This window comes from Mangifera indica, chromosome 17, assembly GCF_011075055.1.
Source record: "Mangifera indica cultivar Alphonso chromosome 17, CATAS_Mindica_2.1, whole genome shotgun sequence".
Classification (NCBI taxonomy): Eukaryota; Viridiplantae; Streptophyta; class Magnoliopsida; order Sapindales; family Anacardiaceae; genus Mangifera; species Mangifera indica.
In genome coordinates this window covers 3,945,648-3,967,047 of record NC_058153.1, presented here as the reverse complement: position 1 = coordinate 3,967,047, position 21,400 = coordinate 3,945,648, and the positions used below count along the sequence as shown (strand labels likewise).

The 21,400-nt window shown below is 33.5% G+C and overlaps 4 protein-coding genes across 5 annotated transcripts; 2 read left to right on the top strand and 2 right to left on the bottom strand.

Moving 5' to 3' along the window:
• Positions 1 to 3,218: 3,218 nt before the first annotated feature.
• On the top strand, positions 3,219 to 5,237 carry LOC123201059 (threonine synthase 1, chloroplastic). The gene has a single exon (XM_044616511.1). The coding sequence runs from the start codon at positions 3,427 to 3,429 to the stop codon at positions 5,014 to 5,016; it is 1,590 nt and encodes a 529-aa protein (XP_044472446.1). The 5' UTR covers positions 3,219 to 3,426; the 3' UTR covers positions 5,017 to 5,237.
• A 1,625-nt stretch (positions 5,238 to 6,862) lies between these two features.
• On the bottom strand, positions 6,863 to 8,757 carry LOC123199946 (WD repeat-containing protein VIP3). Its single transcript, XM_044615002.1, has 2 exons — positions 8,350 to 8,757; positions 6,863 to 7,753 (listed from the first exon to the last, which is right to left on the bottom strand). The coding sequence occupies exons 1-2, from the start codon at positions 8,686 to 8,688 to the stop codon at positions 7,127 to 7,129; spliced, it is 966 nt and encodes a 321-aa protein (XP_044470937.1). The 5' UTR covers positions 8,689 to 8,757; the 3' UTR covers positions 6,863 to 7,126.
• A 763-nt stretch (positions 8,758 to 9,520) lies between these two features.
• On the bottom strand, positions 9,521 to 13,052 carry LOC123200029. 2 transcript variants are annotated; one of them, XM_044615112.1, is made up of 6 exons: positions 12,912 to 13,052; positions 11,978 to 12,052; positions 11,033 to 11,149; positions 10,351 to 10,477; positions 10,160 to 10,277; positions 9,521 to 9,970 (listed from the first exon to the last, which is right to left on the bottom strand). In XM_044615112.1, exons 2-6 carry the CDS (start codon positions 11,985 to 11,987, stop codon positions 9,917 to 9,919), a joined length of 426 nt encoding a protein of 141 aa, XP_044471047.1. In that variant the 5' UTR covers positions 11,988 to 12,052; positions 12,912 to 13,052; the 3' UTR covers positions 9,521 to 9,916. The 2 variants fall into 2 exon arrangements, with proteins under 2 accessions (XP_044471047.1, XP_044471046.1); XM_044615111.1 differs by having other exon boundaries at positions 11,978 to 12,049; positions 12,912 to 13,051.
• A 3,538-nt stretch (positions 13,053 to 16,590) lies between these two features.
• On the top strand, positions 16,591 to 20,015 carry LOC123199927 (pre-mRNA cleavage factor Im 25 kDa subunit 1-like). The gene is made up of 7 exons (XM_044614975.1): positions 16,591 to 16,973; positions 17,068 to 17,113; positions 18,396 to 18,489; positions 18,563 to 18,636; positions 18,726 to 18,812; positions 18,894 to 19,004; positions 19,733 to 20,015. The coding sequence occupies exons 1-7, from the start codon at positions 16,810 to 16,812 to the stop codon at positions 19,802 to 19,804; spliced, it is 648 nt and encodes a 215-aa protein (XP_044470910.1). The 5' UTR covers positions 16,591 to 16,809; the 3' UTR covers positions 19,805 to 20,015.
• The last annotated feature ends 1,385 nt before the right edge of the window (positions 20,016 to 21,400 follow it).

The following is a 21,400-nucleotide window of genomic DNA, read 5'->3' as shown; positions in this document are numbered from 1 at the left end:
CGAAGTATTTGGAGATACAGACGTTACCAGACGACCACTTATATCAACTTCACCGCATCCTTTCAGAGTGAAAAATTACTTGATCAATTGATTAGCGCTTTTGAAGTTGACACGTGCCATGATGCTATCAAGGACGACTAGATTAAGTGGGATTGAATGTATTGAAAAAGGTTTAACATGAAAATATTGTAACTATAATTGGATTTAACATACTTTATTCAAATTTGAGTTCAACCGTAAGACTTAAATACTTTTTAGTTTAAATTTAAGAAGTGTTAGGCTCATTAAGTTCATGAGTTTAAAATTTCTTTATATAAATCAATTAAAACAATATCGTTTTAATCAATACACAATAAAATGATATGTTTTAGTTTTTTTTTACTCTACCATAATACCAAAACTGAGCTCAAAGCTATGTTTGAACTTAAACTCAAGCGCAACTCTTCTCAAACATCTTTAAGGCAAACTAAGTCAAATAAAGTCTGAGCTCAATTCGATTCAAATCTAGTATTGACAACAGATGTGGCAAAATTGTAATTTAAATTATTCTTTAAATTTTCATTTTTCTATATAATAAAACTATGTCTATATATTTTTATTACACAATTGAGTGTGTTGATAAATTATGATATAATTATGTATCACTTTATTTCTAATTTAAAATCACATAGATAATATAATGATATATCATCTATGTACTTGATTATTTATAAATGGCCAAAGGACAATTTCCCATCCAAAGTATGCGCATTTCCCAAGTTTCCTCCCGTTAATTTTGAAAATCTCATTTACCCACCTATGGGCTGTTAAAATTAATTGAGTTCGTTAGTTATATCATTTTCCCCCATAAACCGTAAAAACTAATAATTTCACCTCAACCAAAATTTTAAATAATAGCATTTTCCCCTTAAGGTTTCTAGTTTTCATATTCAATTTTTTGGTGTCGTTTCTTCCTCTCCGGTGACCTCCAGGCGACAACTCTTCCTTTTCAGTATGATCTTCTTCCGGTGGCTTTCCTTGGAGCGATCATCGACGAAGACCTCGTCTTCGTCTCTAGACAAAGACGATTCGTCTTCGATAACCTCTCCTAGGAGAGCTGTCAAAAAAAGACCATGTTAGAGAGAAAAAGCTATTGTCTGGAGGTTGTTGGAAAGGAAGAAACGGTACTAAAAAATTGAATCTGAAAATTGAAAACTTTAGGGGGGAAAATACTGTTTTTTAAAACTTGGGTTGTGGTGAAATTATTAGTTTTTAGGGTTTAGGGAGAGAAATTAAATCAAATTTAAGTTTATTTTTTATAATACAGACAAAATAATGATTTTACCTTTGAAACCGTTAGTTTTAACTATGCACGAATGAATAAATATAATTTTCAAAGTTAACAAATGAAAACTTGAGAAATGCACATACCTGGGGTGGGAAATAGTCCTTTGGCCTAAAACAAATTTCGAAATAGCTCAAATACGCTATTATTTGATATATAATTATGTATTTATGCAATCATCTTTTTTAACACTTACAATGTTATGATAAGATATTTTTAATCATTCAATATAATCTCCAAATTTTTTTTTTTTATTCAATCATGTGTAGGCCAAAACACTATAAGAAAGAAGAAAGAATTCATAAATGATAGAAAAACACATTTATATTATTTTGATTTGATGTCATTGTCTTTTTTTATTTTACCGTTAATACGGGCATATAAATTTTGAATATATAAATAAAAATATATATTTACATGTGTTATTATGTAATTGATTATTATTTTATTTTTAATTTAAAATTATTTAATGATATGATAATACATATTAAATATATATATATTTGTGACTCAAAATAGGTATACATAATTTTATTATTTTTAATAATATTAAATTCAATTATGAATTCTACGATTAATCTATATAATGTAATTTGTTTTATCTTTTTAGAAACAATTTAGTCATTATCTAATATAAGTAATTTAGAGTCTTATACAAGATAAGTTATGATACTGACATTGAATATCCATTGTTGAATCATGGTATCCAATTCCATGTAAGGTAAATTGAGTGTAAAGTAAATAAAATGAGAGATAAAAAGATTTTTTTAACGTGATTCACTTAAATGATAAAAAATGAAATATAAGAGGAAATTATGACTAAGACTATATTTGTCGATGTGATTGGTGGTAGTTATAGATTCAATTACTATTTTCTCCGAGAATACTACCATCAAAATATGAAAGAGGTAGGATTAGATTCGAATCGAATTGAGTTTGAGTTTGACTCAGCTTAATAATAATATAACTCGAACTCGTTATGTTTGAGCTCGAACTCGATTCAAGTTTAGCTTGATTTGTTTCGAATTTAAGTATTCGTTATTAAAACGACATCGTTTTAATACACATTAGTCAAAACGACGTCGTTTTATATCAAAAATTTTAATTTATAAACTTTGACAATTAAACTTGAGCTCGGTTCGAATCCAACCTTAGGAAGACATTTCAATTGCTCTTTTTCTAAACCCAAATTTTTGGTTATGAAATTTGCATTAACGTGAAATACACTTTACTGTGGGAGGAATTCAGTGAAAAAATGAAAGAAACATTAAATATGAATGGACAATAGATTTTTAATGTAGTTCAATTAGAAAAACCAAGAACTTACATCAATGGTAACGCTATTATTTGAGTAATGTTAGCAAAAAATTGTATTATAATGAAGAATACTAATTAAGTGCTAAAATGCCTCCCTTTTAACCCTACCATTCCTAAGAATTTAACTAATGGAGGTTTGAGTGATAAGTAAAACTATTTAGATAAAATGGTTTGTCGGACATTGTCGTGATCACTAATTACATTTTGATTACGATATGAGAAGTGACTCTAATATTACAAAAAAAAATTATTATTTAATATTAGATAAATTATGAAAATCGTAGCCGATGAACCCTTGTGTATAATATATAATTTTTGAATGAGATCGGATCTCATTTGTTTTTTCTATTATAACAATGGGTAAGTGTCACATCTGTATGTTAGTTGTTAATCTCCTTCGTAAGTGTCGTATCTTCGAGCTTACTTGAAAAAGAGTTTTGACCAAACAAATTTTCTACTATAATTTTGAAATCTTGGATTAGGCTGCTTTCTTTTGAGACTTTTTTATGTTTTTATTTGTTAATTTTTTTACCCCTTCAATGGCTTCGAAAAGACGCTAACATATTAGTTTATATCCAACTTGATTAAATGGAATTACGCAACCAATGGCATTGCTGACTGACCGCGAGCTTTTGAGCAGCACGTGCTAAGAGATGCCTATGACGACGACCGTGCATACTGCGTACAGCCTGTGCTGACTACTAAACAGCCTTTTAAGACCCTGCCGTTTAACCCAACAAAGCTTCACCCTTTACCTTGGTTTAGTTTAGCAGCTTTTGGCAGCCATGGCATCCTGTTCATTGTTCCTTTCCAAACCCAAAATCGTATCATTTCATCACAAGAATCATCGCATGATACGCCGTCCTTCCACTTTAATTTCCTGCACCTCGTCCGCATCCAATCCCTCCTCCACTACAAATAGCTCCAACAACGACTCTCCTCTTTCACCGGCGCTTTCCAAGACCCGTCGCGCCGCCGATGAGAACATCCGTGACGAGGCGCGCCGAAACCGCCCTTCATCAAACAACTCTTTCTCCGCCATATACGTCCCGTTCAACGCGGGCCCCGACTCGCCCGAGAGCTACTCGCTCGACGAGATTGTGTACCGGAGCCGTTCCGGTGGCCTACTCGATGTCCAGCACGACATGGAAGCTTTAATGAAGTACGACGGCGCCTACTGGAGAGACCTCTTCGATTCGCGCGTGGGGAAGACCACGTGGCCGTACGGGTCGGGCGTGTGGAGCAAGAAAGAGTGGGTCCTACCCGAAATCGACCTGGATGACATTGTCTCGGCGTTTGAAGGGAACTCGAATCTGTTCTGGGCGGAGCGTTTTGGCAAACAGTTTCTAGGCATGAACGACTTATGGGTAAAACATTGCGGCATTAGCCACACGGGGAGTTTCAAAGATTTAGGGATGACCGTTTTGGTCAGTCAAGTGAACAGACTTCGGAAAATGAAACGACCTGTCGTCGGAGTGGGCTGCGCTTCCACGGGAGACACTTCAGCTGCTCTCTCCGCATACTGTGCTTCGGCAGGTATTCCTTCTATTGTATTTTTACCTGCAAATAAGATTTCGATAGCGCAATTGGTTCAACCAATCGCAAATGGAGCATTCGTGTTGAGTATTGATACTGATTTTGATGGTTGCATGAAACTGATTCGAGAAGTTACAGCTGAACTGCCGATATACTTGGCAAATTCATTGAATAGTTTAAGGCTTGAAGGTCAAAAAACTGCTGCAATAGAAATATTGCAGCAGTTTGATTGGCAAGTGCCTGATTGGGTAATTGTACCCGGCGGCAATTTAGGTAATATCTATGCATTTTATAAAGGTTTCAAAATGTGCTATGATTTAGGGCTTGTAGATAGAATGCCAAGGCTTGTTTGTGCACAGGCAACCAGTGCGAATCCTCTCTACTTATATTACAAGTCGGGTTGGAAGGATTTTAAGCCTGTGAAAGCAAATACCACATTTGCATCAGCTATTCAGATAGGTGATCCAGTGTCCATAGATAGAGCAGTTTATGCTCTGAAAAATTGTAATGGGATTGTAGAGGAAGCCACTGAGGAGGAGTTGATGGATGCAATGGCGCAAGCTGATTCTACTGGGATGTTTATATGCCCACATACTGGGGTGGCTTTAACAGCCTTGATTAAGCTTAGGAGTAGTGGAGTTATTGGCCCAACTGATCGGACGGTGGTGGTTAGTACAGCTCATGGGTTGAAGTTTACCCAAAGCAAAGTTGAATATCATTCAAAGGAGATCAAGGATATGAGTTGCAGGTTTGCAAATCCTCCTGTGCAAGTGAAGGCAGATTTCGGGGCTGTAATGGATGTATTGAAAAACTACTTGGGAAATAATGCTTCAAAGTAATAGCCTAATAGGTGTGTTCTAAATTTCTGTTTGGTTTAAATTTTGTTGATGGATGTTGTAGTACTAGTACTAGATTGGTTATGTAGGACTGGGTGAGTAGAAATCATCCTTTTTTTTTTCCTTTTTGGAATCATAACTTACTTTTTTCTGGATGGATGAATAGTGGCTTATTCTTTCTGTTCTGCATTATGAATAAAAGCTCACATATTTTGTTTGCCGCAGCATTTTGTCTGTCACTGACCAGAAATTTTTGACTTATGGAAGTTTATGTTTTTCCCTGGTTTTAGTGAAAATGCCCTCATTGGAGACATTCAAATAATTCTTGTTAAATTATCTTATACTGATGGCTGAAATTCATTTTCCCATACTATTTGCCAAAACAACTAATCGGTCACCTGAACCCCCCAACCTAATCTGAACATGCTTACCCAAAATGAAACTTTTGACACACTTGAAGTTGTTGTTGTAGATGACTTAATGAATAGAGTAGTACTATATACACCAATAATGAACATAAATTAGTGTACAAATGATGACATGTTATTATATGATTGAATATTGTTTTATCTCTAATTCAAAATCATTGTTAGTAGATGAAATATCATTGCTTTTGTATAATTTTTTGCTCATTTTTGTTTGCATAGTTTTATTAGAATGAGTATACTTTCCCTTGTTCTTTGAATTTTAACTAGTGAAATAACCCTAAATTAATAAAATTAACAAAATAACCTTTATGGTTTAATCTTCTCGTTTTGTACCACAGCACAGCACCCAAAGAAATTGCTAGACCACCACTCCGCTCCCCGCTAGACCTCCCAGTGCCACCAACAATTCATCAGAATGAAGCATGAATCTCACACCAAAATCCAACCACTGTTAAAAATAAAGGATGATAGTGCATGTGTTGGTGCTGGGTTTCAACTTCATTTTATAGTGTTTAAATTCGACTGTAGGAAATTGTTTACTTTTTAACAGTCAAAATCAATACAAGGATAGAGGGAAAGCCTGATTTGATCTCATCGGGTAAGTAATTTGGTGACACCACATTTGAAAGTGCGGGTGCCTTCTGCTTACCTACACTTTTACGCCATAGGTAGTTAGCCACCCAAGCGAGTCGAGGGGCACTGAACGATGTTGAACCTATCGCCTTTGACGAACTTCGTGAGAACTGAAGATGTGGTGCCTTCAACTGGAGAGGAATTGTGCAAGCTTTTTACCCGAACCTCTCCAGGGGCTGGGTCACAAGAGGAATTTGCGGTAGTTCAAGTTGGCTCGGTTCGAGTCTAATCCTAGCTACGTGGCCGAAAGAAAGAGACAACAGAGAGAAAGAAACAGTGTCTGGAGATCGTAGATACTCATCAAAAAAATTGAATCTGAAAGTTTGAAAACTTTGGAGGGAAAATGCAATTTTTAAAAACTTGGGTTACAGAAAAATTGTTAGTTTTTAGAGTTTATGAGAAAAAATAAAATAAAATTTAAATTTGTTTTTAATATTACAACTAAAACAACAATTTTATCTTTAAAACTGTTAAATTTAATCACCTATAAGTAAATAAATAAAATTTTTAAAATTAACAAAAAAAAACTAGAAAAATCAACTTACCTTGATGAGAAATAGTCATTCGGCCTCAATTAGCCTTCAAATCCTGATTAGCCAACCTGACCTACCAGACTGCATTGTAATGGGTTTAGGCGTGATCCGGCCTGCCAGCACAACAGGCCGCCGACACAACCCGTTGACACCTCTGTTCCTACCACAATTGTTTACTCTGCGCTTGCTGTGCGCTGGCAATGTCTACTGAGAAACAGTTAATTGCTCAAATAGGATTAGGAAGAACTTTCAGAATTACTTTCGTACGCATTGAAATTGCAGATGTATTTAATCAAAAATAGCTACAGAGACAGTTTTTAATGCAAAATTCATTCCAACACTATCAACTACCATTTTGAAAGTACCCTGTCCGGTCTGACCACAAATTAATTTAAACAGATGACGACAAGTAATGGCCAACAGACAAATTAATCTCATGAGAACAATGTGATTAAGAACAAGAAGCAATAGCATCTTTAACAGAAGCAAATTCCGAATACTGCAGTGATGCCTTTGTCTTCAGGAGTAACCATAGAGTGATATGCTTTTGTCATCTGACACACTAGCAAGTCGACCTGCCCGAACACCAGTACCTCCCAATGGTCTAAATGACACTCCCCAAACCTGGTCTGTATGATTGCTCATTGTCTGCACAGCGGCTCTCATGCTAAGATCCCAAAGCCTTACAGTTCTATCACTTGATCCAGTCGCAATAGCTGCTCCATCAGGGCTTGCATCCACGCTCAATACCCAACTAGCATGTCCAGACATAGCCCCCACCAGACTTTTTCCCTCGGCATCATACATGTGCACATGAGCATCATCTGATGCAGAAAAGAGAACGCGTGGATCACTAGGAGAGTATACAAGAGATCGCACAGGCATGAAATGGCCTTCCAGGTGGTGCAGGAATTTAGAACGGGCTACATCAAAAACAGAAATAGTGCCATCCATTGAACCACAAGCAAGTCTTCTGCCATCGGGGCTCCATGCAACTGACAGAACAAACTTCTTGCTGCTACTTTTATCCGAGGGCTTGGGTCCTTCTGGACGAGGGATTGAGAGGGTGGCACTCAGCTTCCATGTAGCAGTGTCCCAAAGCTTGATTGATGCACTACCCCCTCCAGCAACCGCAAGCGTGGTGCCCTGCAGGGAGAGATACAGTTAGCATGTCAGTTTCCACTTTCATCAACTGGTTTGCACAAGAGAAAAAAGCACATCTTTTATTCATTGATTTATGTCTCTATTGCAGCTTCTGTTTTTCATAAGCCCAAAGAGCCAATCACTCTTAACAAATGCATTTTAGATAACAAATCAATTTATACCACATAGAAAGAACTCTATTAGGTCTGTGTGCATATTTGACACACAGCCTAGATTTCAAAAGAGAAAACATGTATAACATAAAGATAAGATACATTAATGATAGAGTATGCCTTCTTGAAGAATAAATCAAACACTCTGGTATAGAATTCCGCTAAAATCCATCAAATATTTAAGTCTGAAATGTTCCATTGGATGTATGAATCTGATGAAGGCAAAAAAAATAATCCATAATAACAATTATCTAAACATAAATGTTCCAGAAAACATTAGGCCCCAGAAAAATACAAACATTTTGCTTTCAGGTAGCTATCTTTACCAGATCAATAATTTTGCAACGAAATGTATTTCCCTTTATTATTGCACAGACTAGTGCAATGGCTGGAAAATTATAGAAAAAAATGAAATTAGATCGTTACCTTGGGATCGAACTGCATTTGCCAAACTTCAGAAGGAGGAGCTTCGAGAGTAGCAATAGTGGCGTTGGTATCAACATCAAACACACGAACGAAGCTGTCGAGAGATGCGGAGGCAGCTATAACACCAGAAGGATGTGCCGCCACTGAAACCACGCCTAAACAGTGGCCGGTGTTTGTCCGCTCCAGCTCAAGCTCGTCGGGCCTCCACAGCTTGACGGACTCGTCTAAGGAGCCGGTAAGTAAGAGAGCGGGTCGAGTGTCGGTGGCGGGCACCCATGTGGCAGCCCACACAGATTCGTCGTGTGCGTTCTCGACCGATTTTAGACCTGCGAGTTTCATCGATTTTCTGTAGAAACTGAACCCTACACGAATTTAGTCTTTTTTGGGACGAAATATTTTTGGAGAGCGAAGCTGGAGGTTTTGAAGTGGAGTTGACTTTGGGCCTTTACTGGGCTTTTCTCTTAAAGATGAGTCTCATGGCAAGTACTCGAGAGAAATTGGAAAGCAATCAAATTGTTTAGTATATTGTATATTGAAAATCTAATTTTTTATATTATATATTATATTATAGAATATATTTTTCTAAAAACAAAATAATAATAAAAATTTATTAAATCGTCGTCATTTTAAAAATATCATAAATATCCCTATAAATTAAAAAAAGTTTATATACATTTTTAATATATTATAATTTTTTTTAAATATGTGTTAATTCGTATTGATAATAGATATTATATTATACAATAAAACTATTATATTATATTAATTCGACATATTTTATCATTTTTCACTATATCAACACAATAAATATTGATAACCATGCTTTTAAATATACTAGTATATTATAATCTAATTTTTTATTTATTATATTTATTTATAAATTAGGGATATGAATGAAAGTCGACACAATTCATTTACCAAATGTATGATGCAATATCAACGAGTAGATATCCTTTGCTCAAAGGAAATGACCCAACAACTTACATTTCTTCCTTATCTCGTATCAACATGGAAGTTGCGTTCGAGAAAGATGAATCGCTCCCGAAAAGGAATCTATTTAAACAATAACTTTCCACTGTATTGAGACACGATCGTTATCCAATCTCTACGTAACAAGTACAACGGGGCTACATTATACTCATCAAATTTTCTCAATATCACTGCCATTGTATTCTACAACAAATGACATCCTCGCATTAAATATCAACAAATAACAACTTATACATATAGTATCATCAAATTTGCTGATAGAGCAATTATAATTGAATTTCACCTGCTTATCAAGTCCTAAACATAAATTTTCCTGTAATTCCCTGTAAACTGAAAAATTCTCTAGTATACATGCATCCCTAAGGTCTAAGGAGGCTCACTGAAAGTTCCATGAATAAAAGCCATCACAATCACAATCACAAATGCTGGGAAAAGTCTTGTAACACCCAACTTTCTGCTCCTGACTCAACATCCTTATCTCTGTATGGTGGCGCTTTCAGGCTGTTCAACTTTTTATTTTTTGTGTCGGCATGTATAGTATAAATGTGTTACAAGCACTGTTGAAATTTGAACCAGACTAAAGCAATCGAATAGCCACTATAATCAACAACACAACGGAACATCCCATCGCCTGCAGCAACAATAACATACAAAATAACCGTTTTAATCTGTTTGTAGATGACACAAAAATGGCAGATACTAGAGATGGCAAGTATTGCATCAGATAAATAAGCACAAAAAACAAAGAATAATATGAATCTGGTGGTCTCACTTTAATGTGTGTGTGTGTGTGAAAGAGAGTGAGAGAGAGAGTTCTTACAGCAATTGCAGAAGCAGCAAGGCCTGCTCGCTCCCTAGGATCTTTGCGATAGTAATTTCCTAGATAAAGGAATGTTGCATAGTACCACATCAGCGGGAAAAGGAATCCTACAAGAAAACTGTAACAATATGCAAGACCATGAGATTAAGAAAACAAGGTTTCAGCAAGAAGGAAAAATGAAAAATACTCACGAAAACCATCCAATCCCACAGCCAAAGCAGGGAAGGGGTTTATCATAGATCCCTGCCTGGAAGTCCTCTGGATCTCTAATGAGGGTATATTTGACTTTGTTCCGATCAGTAGCATCTGGTGTTTGCCCTACAATCACCAAAATGCCTCTTGGCACATTAGATTACCATTTATTTATTTTGCAAGGATAAACATTTGATAAAAAGCACAAGTTGCTTTGAAGATGTGTCAAATCAAGAAAAAATAAAGACTAAGAATGGACCAATTGTGTACACTTATTTCTTCAGAAAAAGGGAAAAAAAAAATGATGCAAATGAACAAGGAACACAGAAAAATGTCGTGCTGATTTAATTAAATTGCACGTGGAGAAGGTATTGAACTACATTATGTTGAAAATTACAATTAATTTAATGAAATACTTAAGTCTTTTATTTCATAGCCCATGTGAAAGCATCTTAAGAATAAGATACCAGACCATAGAGAATATCCCACATGTAGAACTCACGCACCAGTTAATGGAATTTTAATTTTAGCAGTAAACAAGAATGGATAACAAATGAACTGAGAAAATAAACATGAAATATAATCCACTAAAGACATGGAGAGAAACATTTACATTTGCTGCAGTATTAATTGACAAAAACTTCATATGGAATATGCATCAGGTCCGAGTAAGATCAATACCTTTAAATACAGAAAAATATCGTGCAGATGGCCTCAAAAGATCCAGATGCTTTGCAGAGACTGATTTCACCAACTCAAGGCCATTTTTCAAACCTTCTGCCACCTCCACAGTAGTACCTGCAATGACATGAGCGATGGTTTATAATTTGGAAGTCTAGTTGCATCTATCTTTTCATATAATCATGCTGTTCCTTCTACTTCTACAACAATCTTTCCTGTGATATATTGTCTATGGGCATAATAGCTACCTTTTTAAGCTTTTTTTTTTTTTTTTGTGTGTGTGAACTTAATTATGCTCACAAATGCTTTAACCTCAGCAAATATATACAATCTACAAAAAAATCATCACAGATGTTTGTGTGCCCATGTCATACACGTAAATTTGGAAATATACATGGTAACATACAATATATCTTAACACATTAAATATCTTTGATGTTGTTACGCAGTTCATTCAACACTGTTATAATTACTGTCACTGAAGCAACTCTGTAATTCTAGATTCAAGTTGAAACATGTTATTATTTAACTCATAGCATCCAGCACTTGGTAGCTATGTAATTGGAAAACTTATTAAACAAATTAACAATCTAATCAACACTAGCATTGTCAAAGATTTCACAAGGAAATGTGCTTAGCTCCTCAACTACACTACTGATGAATGTTATATCAGCTAACATGGAGTTCCTCATAATTTATACATTAGTTTTCATTTTAATAATCCTGTGGACAACATAGTTTCTCATACCAGCTTATATGAGCAAATTCGTCAAGTTCTCTGCTCTGGTAAAAGAGCATGAGAACTTATCTCAAAGTCATTGTGGAAGAAAAAAATATACCAAAAGTGTTATATTGCAGCTATTCTTCTTCCATATCAATCAGTCAAATGCACGCACCAATTTACAGAAAAAGTGAAAAATTACATAGACAAGAAAGGTAAAGTACTTTGGTCCATGTGCGCTGAAGCTGATATATCCGGCCAGATGAAGCGCACGGTATTTTTCACCCAAAAAATTCCTGCTTTAAAAGTAAAGTAGAATTTGAGTTTCCACCTTTCAGATTATAATATATGCTATGATATTCAACAACTTTGCGTTCTTCATTTAATGTACTAAATTATTCTATATAAAACTGAAAGAAAACACCTATCTACACCAATTCTTTACATTTCTAGCTACCCCAAGATTAACTACTTCATCCCTTGGTTTCTTTTTCTTTCTCCTTAAAGCTATACAATGTAAGGAAATATTGCCACATTGAACCCAACATCTATACATAACACCAAATGCCACAAATATACAGCTAAAATTGCAAAAAATCATCACTACAAGATATATAGGTCCTCATAATATGTGTTCCAAAAACTTGTATAATTAGGCTCAAAAGAGCCAAAGAACAAATAAAATAATATGTACAACTCAACAACCATTTTACTAGCCTATCTATGAAGCATGTATGCCCTAAAAACAAACCAGTAAATAACCCACTATAAGAATTGCTTGACTTTTTTTGTTTTATTTTTCCTCATCGATCAAACTTCACCCAAAATTATTAAATCAAAAGGGATCGATGATGTCCCACTTCCCATAAAATTGCAGTTGCTAGAAAAAAAAAAAAAAGTAAGATGCAAATTTTCTTCCTTTCTATTTTCCCCCTAATTTAGTTTAGTTTGTGCTAATCCCTGTGCACATATAGCATAATCTGATAGCTTACAACATCGAACAGTTTAGTAAAAAAATCCCAGAAAGCCCACAAAAAAAACATAGCAAAAACCTGATCTTCAACACACAAAACAAAAAAAAAAAACACTACCTCCAATACAACATTTTTGAACATCGTAAAAGAAAAAAAGGCATGAGAAAGAAAAAAAAAAACTTGCCTGAAAAGAGATAAAAGTTGGGTTGATTTTAGTTAATGATGAAAGTTGGAGTAACGCAAGGAAAGAAGACTAGCTGTAGTTATAATTAATAAGCAATTTGGTTTCGTCTTCTTTGGACTTGGAAATCTTAGGCGAGCAGTTGTTTTCACTTCATTATTATTATTTTTTTATTTTTCTTGCTTTAGATTTAGACAAATAATATTCAAAAGGCCAAAGGACTATTTCCCATTTAAGGTATGCGGATTTTCCAAAATTTCCTATAATAACTTTGAAAATATTATTTATTTATCTATAATCATTTAAATTTATTAATTTTAAAAATAAAATTATTATTTTATATTTGATATTAAAAATAAACTTAAATATGATTTTATTTTCCCCCCTAAAAGTTTAAAAATTAACTTTTCTTCCCTAAATCAAGTTTAAAAAAATCATATTTTTCTCCAAGAGTTTAGTTTTAAAATCTAATCACCTTTTTCGACGTCATCGTCAATCGTCTCTCCCTCCCGACGGCTCCCCATCCTCCGACGTGTTGCCTCACCTCCACCCCAACCCCTCCGATATCCAAAAACATCGTCTAGGAAGACGTCTCATCTTTGTTCGAAAAAACGATTGTCTTCCCAGATGATATTTTTGGACACTGAAGGGGTTGGGGTGGAGGTGAGACAGCACATCGGAGGATGGGGAGCCATCGAGAGGGAGAAACGGTCGACGATGGAGCCAAAGAAGGTGATCAGATTTTGAAATTAAACCCTAGGGGAAAATTATGAGTTTTTTAAACTTAATTTAAGAAAGAAAAGTTAGTTTTTAAACTTTTAAGAAGGAAAATGATATAAAATTTTTAAGAGTTAAGGTTCCATTAATTTTAACTAGTCATGAGTGGATAAATAGTATTTTTAAAATTAATAAGAAGAACTTTGATAAATCTGCATACCTCGATAGAAAATAGTCTTTTGCCTATTCATAAAATATATGTCTTTTCTTTCCTAATAAAATTAAGCATGCAATTTTATACCTAAATAGCAATATATTATTATATTATTATATTATTATATTATTAAATATTATATTATTTTTAATTATTTAATTATTTAATTATATAATAATATATTATTATTATTATTTATAAAAAAAATTATATACAAAATTACGCAAATAATGCTGCTGCTTCCATAATTCCGCCGATGATTGATAGAAATCAGGCAAAGGACAATTCAAAAGGAGTTTTTCATCATGCCCTCATTCAGCCAACAAACAAAGAATGACGAAAGATAAAAAATTGTACATCAATATTACCACAAAATATAAAACTGAGCACAAATTCACTCCCAGAAACATGGTTAATTTAATAGATTTTATAAAAAAATTAGAGCACACAAAGTGAAAATAGATTTTTTAAAATTATAAAAATAAAATAATTATCATTTAATTAAAGTTAAGGAGAGATATAGCCGCCCGTCCTTTTTTTTTAAGCCTAAAATTTTTACCCAAAAGTTCGGTGAGAGTTAAATATTTTATTCGTTAATTTTTAAAAATTTAAATATATATTTTTTATTAAAATTTATTAGTAAAATTAAAGATAAAGTTATTATTTTGTTAATAATATTAAAAAAACTAAAAATTTATTATATTTTTTCTTTAATTTAAAAATCTAATAATTTTTTATATCTAAAATTTGAAAAATACTCATTTTCCTTCTAGAGCTTGTATTTTCTTTTTTGTTGCTTTTCTGACAATCAGAAACGGCTAACCTGCTCTCTCTTATCTCTCAAATAAAGATGAATTGTCAACTAACTAAAGATCGATTGATGATTAATCGATATGAATCTATGCATTATAAAGTTTTCATGGGATTAAATTACTGTCAACTTTATGTTTTGGCCTAAATTATAAATAATTAAAACGCTGTTGGCTGGTGGATGGTGGGCATGCCATGCTCAATGATACTTCCCGTCAAACTTTTATGAAGCACGATTTTTTTTAATTAAATTAGAAAAATCCTTTTATTTACAATTCTCTTAAATAACCAAAAAAAGAAAAACAGATTTTTTTTATAGAATCAGTGCAAAGATAAATGTGTTCTTATAAAAAATTATAAACTATCAATATAATTTCTAATACTTCTATAATTTTGTGTACTGGTGCCAACAAGATTTGTTCCCACCCAAGTTATAGTGTAACTCCAATCTCGTCAATTTTCAAGAACTTAAAATTTATCCTATGAATTAATTTTTGTTAAAATTTTCAGTTAGAATTTACGATAAAATTGTCATTTAATAATAATATTTAAAAATACAAATTTATATCGTTTTTTCTTCTATTATTTTAGAAAGCTAATATATTTTTTTTCAAATTAAGTTTTAAAAAGTGATATTTTTCTCTTATCTAGGGTTTCAAATTTCACTAGTGATTTTCTAACGAACAACGGTCGCTCTCTCTCCCTCTTGCACTTTCTTTTTGTCCAAACTCTCTCCCTTTGATAGATGTCATATGGATTTGTCGAATTTAGATGAAACCTTTCATCTAGAGCTTTATCGTTTAGACAAATTGGCTTTGTTTGGACCTTTATCATTTAAACAAATTAGATTTGTTTGGATGATGACGATGTATTTAGACAAAGATGTCTTTTGGATTCATAGGTGGAACTTTAAATTTTTAAAAGTTAACGAGTATGAGTTTAAAATTACATTATACCTAAGATGAGAATAAGTCTTTTGGTCTATCTATCAATACAAAAATAAAATTTTCAAACGTAAAGAACAATAAGATCATTTCATCAAACACTGGGGGGAAAAAAATTATTTAGCCTCAAAACTTCACAAATCGCTTCAGGTTTAGGAAATGAGTATATGCACCCATCCAAACTTAAAGAGAAGGCACGACGCATTATATAGAGCCGGAGGCAATGGCGGATTTCTTCCAAAAGGCAGACAATACAATAATTTTAAATATGCTGTAACATGCGCATTTGTAAAATCACTCCTAGAGAGATGTCAAAGAAATCGCTTGACTTGCAGTACAGCCTATGCCCTTATTTTTGGCACGACCTATAAGCCTTGGGGGTAGAGCTTATGGGCTGACCGTCGTTAAAAATATAATATAATAAATTGACCTATAAAAAATAAAGGTATTTAAAATTATTTAATAATTAAATTAAATTAATTTTTAAACTAAAAAATAGATAATTTAAAAAATTAATTTAGATATCAATTAAAAAATATAAAAAATTAATTTTTTAATTTGATTATTAATTTGTTTAATTTTTAAAATCAGTAAACCGAATAGAATCAGTTTTTAAAAAATTGAATAATAAAATAAGAAAATATTAAACATATTTAAAAAATAAAGTATAATAATTTTTTAAAATTAAATTAAAAAACCAGTTAATCATAAATTAAGTTTGATTAATTGATATTTTCAATTTGATTTTAGTTAATAATTTTTTTTAAATTAAAAATGTGATTCAATTTTAAAAATTTCACAAATTGTTTGATTTATTAATTTTAAACACCCGAACTGAAAAATACGTGGACCAATCCATTAAAGAGTCGTGAAGGTATGTCCAAAGAGTCAATCTGTGAAACCCGTCAATTCTGCTTGGTCTGGCCCAATACTGCAAGACGAACACAATAAAACAGCTAAAGCCCATGAAACAACTTCAACCCGGACCACTTGCTGGAGTTGCTTCGGCATATATTTTTGTTTCTCCACCGAACCTGTTCTTCTGCTTCTACAGTCCTGCGGCGTACCCAAATCTCTTTGAAACGTCACATTCCAGACCTTCCCCTGCAGAGGAGACGTCACACTTTAGCTACTTTTCTTCTCTACTTAACACAATACTCTCTTTTATCTTTGTCGCTGAAAATTCCCGGGTACCAGCGCAATTAAAGAGAAGAAGATGTCAGTTGTATCCAACCGTGGCAGCCTTGAAAATGAAAACACCAGTGATCAGAGATATGTTCTAGACATATACCCTCTCAGTAACTACTACTTTGGATCCAAAGAATCCATTCCTTTTAAAGACGAGACTCTACATGATCGTGTCCAGAGGATGAAATCCATGTAGTTTCTTTTCTTATTATTATTATGTTCTTTCTTTATTTCAACTGTTTTTGTTATTCTGGTTGATTTTGTTTCCTTTTTGTTGTTCTTTTAGCTATGCTGTTCATGGCTTGAGGACTTGCGTGGAAGCAGTTATTCTGGTTATTCACTTTTCTCTTTCATCACGATCTTTTCTTGTCATATTAAAGTGATAATCTTTTACTTTGTTTTGTTATGGATTGTTATTATTCTTTCTGATTGGTGATTGCTAGTTTATAGCTATCTCTATTCGTATGCTAATTTGATCTTGTCGAACCATTTATCTCATTTGGGTGCAGATAAATAAAAGTGATAATAAATGCACCCAAGATGCTTTCATTATGGACAATGTTGAAATCTCTGACATGATGCTTTTCGAATTTTTATTAGCTTGAAGACATAAACAGATGTTTTTGCGGCTAACGCCATTGTATAGGTTAACTCACCATATGAGGTCAAGGCTCCAGGATTTGCAAATCTTACTTAGCTTTGTCATGCAATAGGTGCTGGGCTCCAGTTTTTCTTCAAAGTTAATTTGCAACCTTGAATAGGCAGCTTTTAGTTCTATTTTCAGACATGTAACTTGTACAGGGTGGTTTCTCCAATGAGTAAAACTGGTTCGGTGGAGTTGGGGGTTGAGTGGGGGTTTTGCTAATTTATTAAGGATGGGTGGACAAATTGATTTATTGGTTTCTGCTTTATTTGAGTGAAGTTAGATATATGTTGTTGTAGAATTCTGTTAGGCTCCCACCATAGCAACCAACAAACTGCCAAAGAAGGAAATTGAAAATTGAGGCATTTATTATTTATTTGCAAGATTAGAATGAATATGAATAATTTTGGAATTACTGATTAGAATGAATAATTAGATTAGGATTAAAAGTCCAAGCAGATTATGATTGGAAGTGAGTAAATGGTTGGGTTTAGAGGATGAGGATTAGCCTTTAGTAATTCAATTATTAGAGTGGCTCTGGCGATGCACTAGAAATCTCTCGACATTAAGCTCTTACATGTAATCCATCCATTCAATCAAAATTGCCCATCCTTCACAATTGGTGGTTCTATCAAATGACGTAGATTTCCTAACTATGAGATTGTTTCAGAGTTGACTGTTAGCTTCGGTTCTTTCTCTTCCTTTCCATTCCCTTACTTTTGCTTTTTATCTTCATATACTTTGTTAATTATATATTTTTATTGGTTTTAATTTCTTTTATATATCTTTCAGTCTCCCTGGAAAGTTTGTGTTAGAGATGGACAACTGGCTTTGTAAGATCATTTTAAGCATATTGGTCAAAATTTACACCATTTCCGCAATGAATAAGAAATTATTGGACACACCCTATAGAAGAATTAAATTTATTGGATATACTACTCTATTGAAAGGATCCAACTTTGTTAAATCAGGTTGAGTTGTTCAAACACCCCCATCTGTTGCTGCTGCAAGTAAGAAATTCCTTCTTCAAGCTTCCTGGTGGTCGCTTGAGACCAGGTGAATCAGGTAAATAATCATTTAGGCATTTCTGTCAAGCTATCCTACAACCTTGAATATTATAGAGTTTTGGACTTTTCAGACATTGATGGATTGAAACGTAAGCTGATGAGGAAGCTTTCTCTCAGTGAAGATGGTAACGAAATGGATTGGGAGGTATAACTAATGTTTTATATGGTGCTTATATTACTTCATTCTCATTGTCCATTCCATCATGTGAAGATTACTTTGCTGCTTTTCTTTAGGTGGGGGAATGCCTTGGGATGTGGTGGAAACCTGACTTTGAGACATTGCTGTTTCCACACCTTCCTCCTAATGTAAAACAGCCAAAGGTAGGTGGTACACAGAAGCTATATGTTTTGGGAATGTGAGCGCATTCTTTCCTAAGTTATTATTTCTGCTTTCTTTCTTAGGAGTGCACAAAACTCTTTCTTGTGAAGCTACCAGTGAGCCGAAAGTTCATTGTACCAAAAAACCTGAAATTGCTTGCTGTTCCATTGTGCCAGGTTCACGAAAATCACAAGGTATAGTTCCTTATTCTGGTATTTAATTTTGTTGTATATTTGGATCTCCTGTTGAGATTAAGTTAGACAAATGTGTTTTACTAAGATCTGAGGTGGGTCTAAAGTATTTTTCAGTAAGTAGTTATTAGGAAAACACAATCGAAAGTGAGGAAACACTACTACATTTTAATTTCTCTCATTCAACTCCATTCATCAAGTAAATATTTGAAATCAGGGGATCTTGTCATCTTTACTGCAAATTTGTGTGATCAAATTCTATTATTTGAATTAGACTGATAGAAACCCAACCAATTATTCAACCAAAACAACCCAAAATCACAAACAAATAAGAAAACTGAGATGATTTTATTGATAAAATGGCGTTTGTAATGATACATTGATAATTCAAGGAGTCGGGGTCTTCCAATTTTGACCATTTGAGGTGTTGGAAACCTCTCTAATCAGCCCTAAGGCTGCCTTAATGTTGTAGCTGTCTTGTAAATTTGTTACACTCCATGTATTTTGATTTCTTTGTGGATTTTTTGTCCACTCAAGCTCCTTTCCATTTTTTTAAGTATAGTTCAACAGTTGCTTACAATTTTTCTTCAAAAAGAAAAATAAAAAATGTGCTATCAAATGCCACCTATGATTCACTGTAGTATTAATCCTCCTTGGATGTCCAATTATATGTTTTTCCGAAGATACTGTTGCAGGTGAATGTAATGCTTTTTCATTGTTGTATTTTGTAGACATATGGACAGGTAATATCAGGGGTTCCGCTACTGCTATCAAAGTTCTCATTCAACATTATCGACCCTTAAAATAGGTTATGGTAATGTTTTTAGCTGAGGAATTATACAGAGAATAGGAAGTATGATGTATATTTTCAAAAAAATATGTCTATGGCTTGTAATTCTTTTGAAGTTATGAGAGACACTTGTATATATTATAGTGTTTTACAGGTTATAAACAATGAGACATTGTAATGTAGTATTAGCCACTGTAGATAAGCCATATGTTTAGCCTTGTGAAGTTTTTTTTTTCCTTTTTGTATCGAGGATTGGACTACCTCAAAAACTGCCCCTCAGGTCTGAACCGGGAACTTTGGGTCTAATGATTGGTGCACAGCTATTGCACCAGGAAATTAAAAGTTTAATTTTGAAATATCGCTGGAAGGGATATCAATCTCTACCCTCGTGTTTGGAATTTCTCTCTTTTGCCACTTAAACTAGCCTTTGGGGCACCTTACAATGTTTATTGATTGCAAGTAGTCTACCAGTTTTGCTGCCTCTTTAAGCAATTTATGCATCTTCTTTCATAGTTGCAGTCTGCAGGTGTGTTGTATTCTGCTGTGGGCACATTGTCGATGTTTCTCCAGACAAACCTAACTGGAATCATGAACTTAAATACCAATACAGATCATAATATTTATCTGAATACCCTTCTTCATACATATGTAAAACTTGCACTCAGTGAGTCAAATGCCATTAGCAATTTCTTTTTGTTTTGCATTCTAAATCAGACCGTTAATGTATTTGAGCAAATGGAAATGGTAGGTTTGTAACAGTACAGTGTAATTGGAGCGAATTGCCTCATTAATTGACTTCCCTGATGCAAGTTAAACTGAGCTGGTTCGGGTTTGAAATGGTTTAGTTCCATTAAACTTATTTTGAATTCGTTTAATTTGAATTTGAGTTAAGTTCAAGTTAGAAAGTTCTGTTCATTTTAAAACTGAGATGAATTTGAATTAAAAAGAGTTTAACTAGATTTGGTTCATGAGTTGGGTAAATAGTTCGATTTGGTTTAAACTTAGCTTATGGTTCTATTTAAATTGTGTTAAGTAATTGTTAAATGATGTCTTTTTGTTAATAAATTATAAATTTGAACTATAAGACAGAGTTACATATTCAAGTCATAGAGTTAAATTATAAATTCGAATCAAACTTAAACTAAATTATTTTCACTTAAAACAAATTCAAATAACTATTAATGTTGGTTCGACGAATTTGAGTCAAACTATTTTTCATTTGAGTCGAATTCAAATCAAGGGGTGTTTGAGTTTTACTCAATTTATATCTACCTCTAGATATAATGGTTGTGGGATTAGTTATTAAATTTAAAGTCAAGGGGTGTTTTCACTTAAAACAAATTCGAATCACTATTAATGCTAGTTCGACGAATTTGAGTCAAACTATTTTTCATGTGAGTCGAATTCAAATCAAGGGGTGTTTGAGTTTTACTCAATTTATATCTATCTCTAGATATAATAGTTGTGAGATTAGTCATTAAATTTAAAGTCTTATTTATTTAATATGATTGATTCAGTTTGAAAAAAACTCTAATTTAAATAAGATTTTTTCTTCCAAAAATAAAAGAAACGAATTTGTATCGTTGTCGGGGTGGGGATGGCCCACCCG

What these genes read in the sequence shown, in the direction of transcription:
- LOC123201059 (XM_044616511.1), top strand. Translation starts at nt 3,427, where the DNA reads ATGGCATCCTGTTCATTGTTCCTTTCCAAACCCAAAATCGTATCATTT.
- LOC123199946 (XM_044615002.1), bottom strand. Translation starts at nt 8,688, where the DNA reads ATGAAACTCGCAGGTCTAAAATCGGTCGAGAACGCACACGACGAATCT. An exon ending in AAATGCAGTTCGATCCCAAG is followed by an intron (nt 7,754 to 8,349) that starts GTAACGATCTAA and finishes CTCTCCCTGCAG; the next exon opens with GGCACCACGCTTGCGGTTGC.
- LOC123200029 (XM_044615112.1), bottom strand. An exon ending in TGTGGGATTGGATGGTTTTC is followed by an intron (nt 10,278 to 10,350) that starts GTGAGTATTTTT and finishes ATATTGTTACAG; the next exon opens with TTTTCTTGTAGGATTCCTTT. An exon ending in TTGCTGCTTCTGCAATTGCT is followed by an intron (nt 9,971 to 10,159) that starts GTAAGAACTCTC and finishes TTGTTGCTGCAG; the next exon opens with GCGATGGGATGTTCCGTTGT.
- LOC123199927 (XM_044614975.1), top strand. Translation starts at nt 16,810, where the DNA reads ATGTCAGTTGTATCCAACCGTGGCAGCCTTGAAAATGAAAACACCAGT. An exon ending in CTAATGTAAAACAGCCAAAG is followed by an intron (nt 18,813 to 18,893) that starts GTAGGTGGTACA and finishes TTTCTTTCTTAG; the next exon opens with GAGTGCACAAAACTCTTTCT. An exon ending in AGGTTCACGAAAATCACAAG is followed by an intron (nt 19,005 to 19,732) that starts GTATAGTTCCTT and finishes TGTATTTTGTAG; the next exon opens with ACATATGGACAGGTAATATC.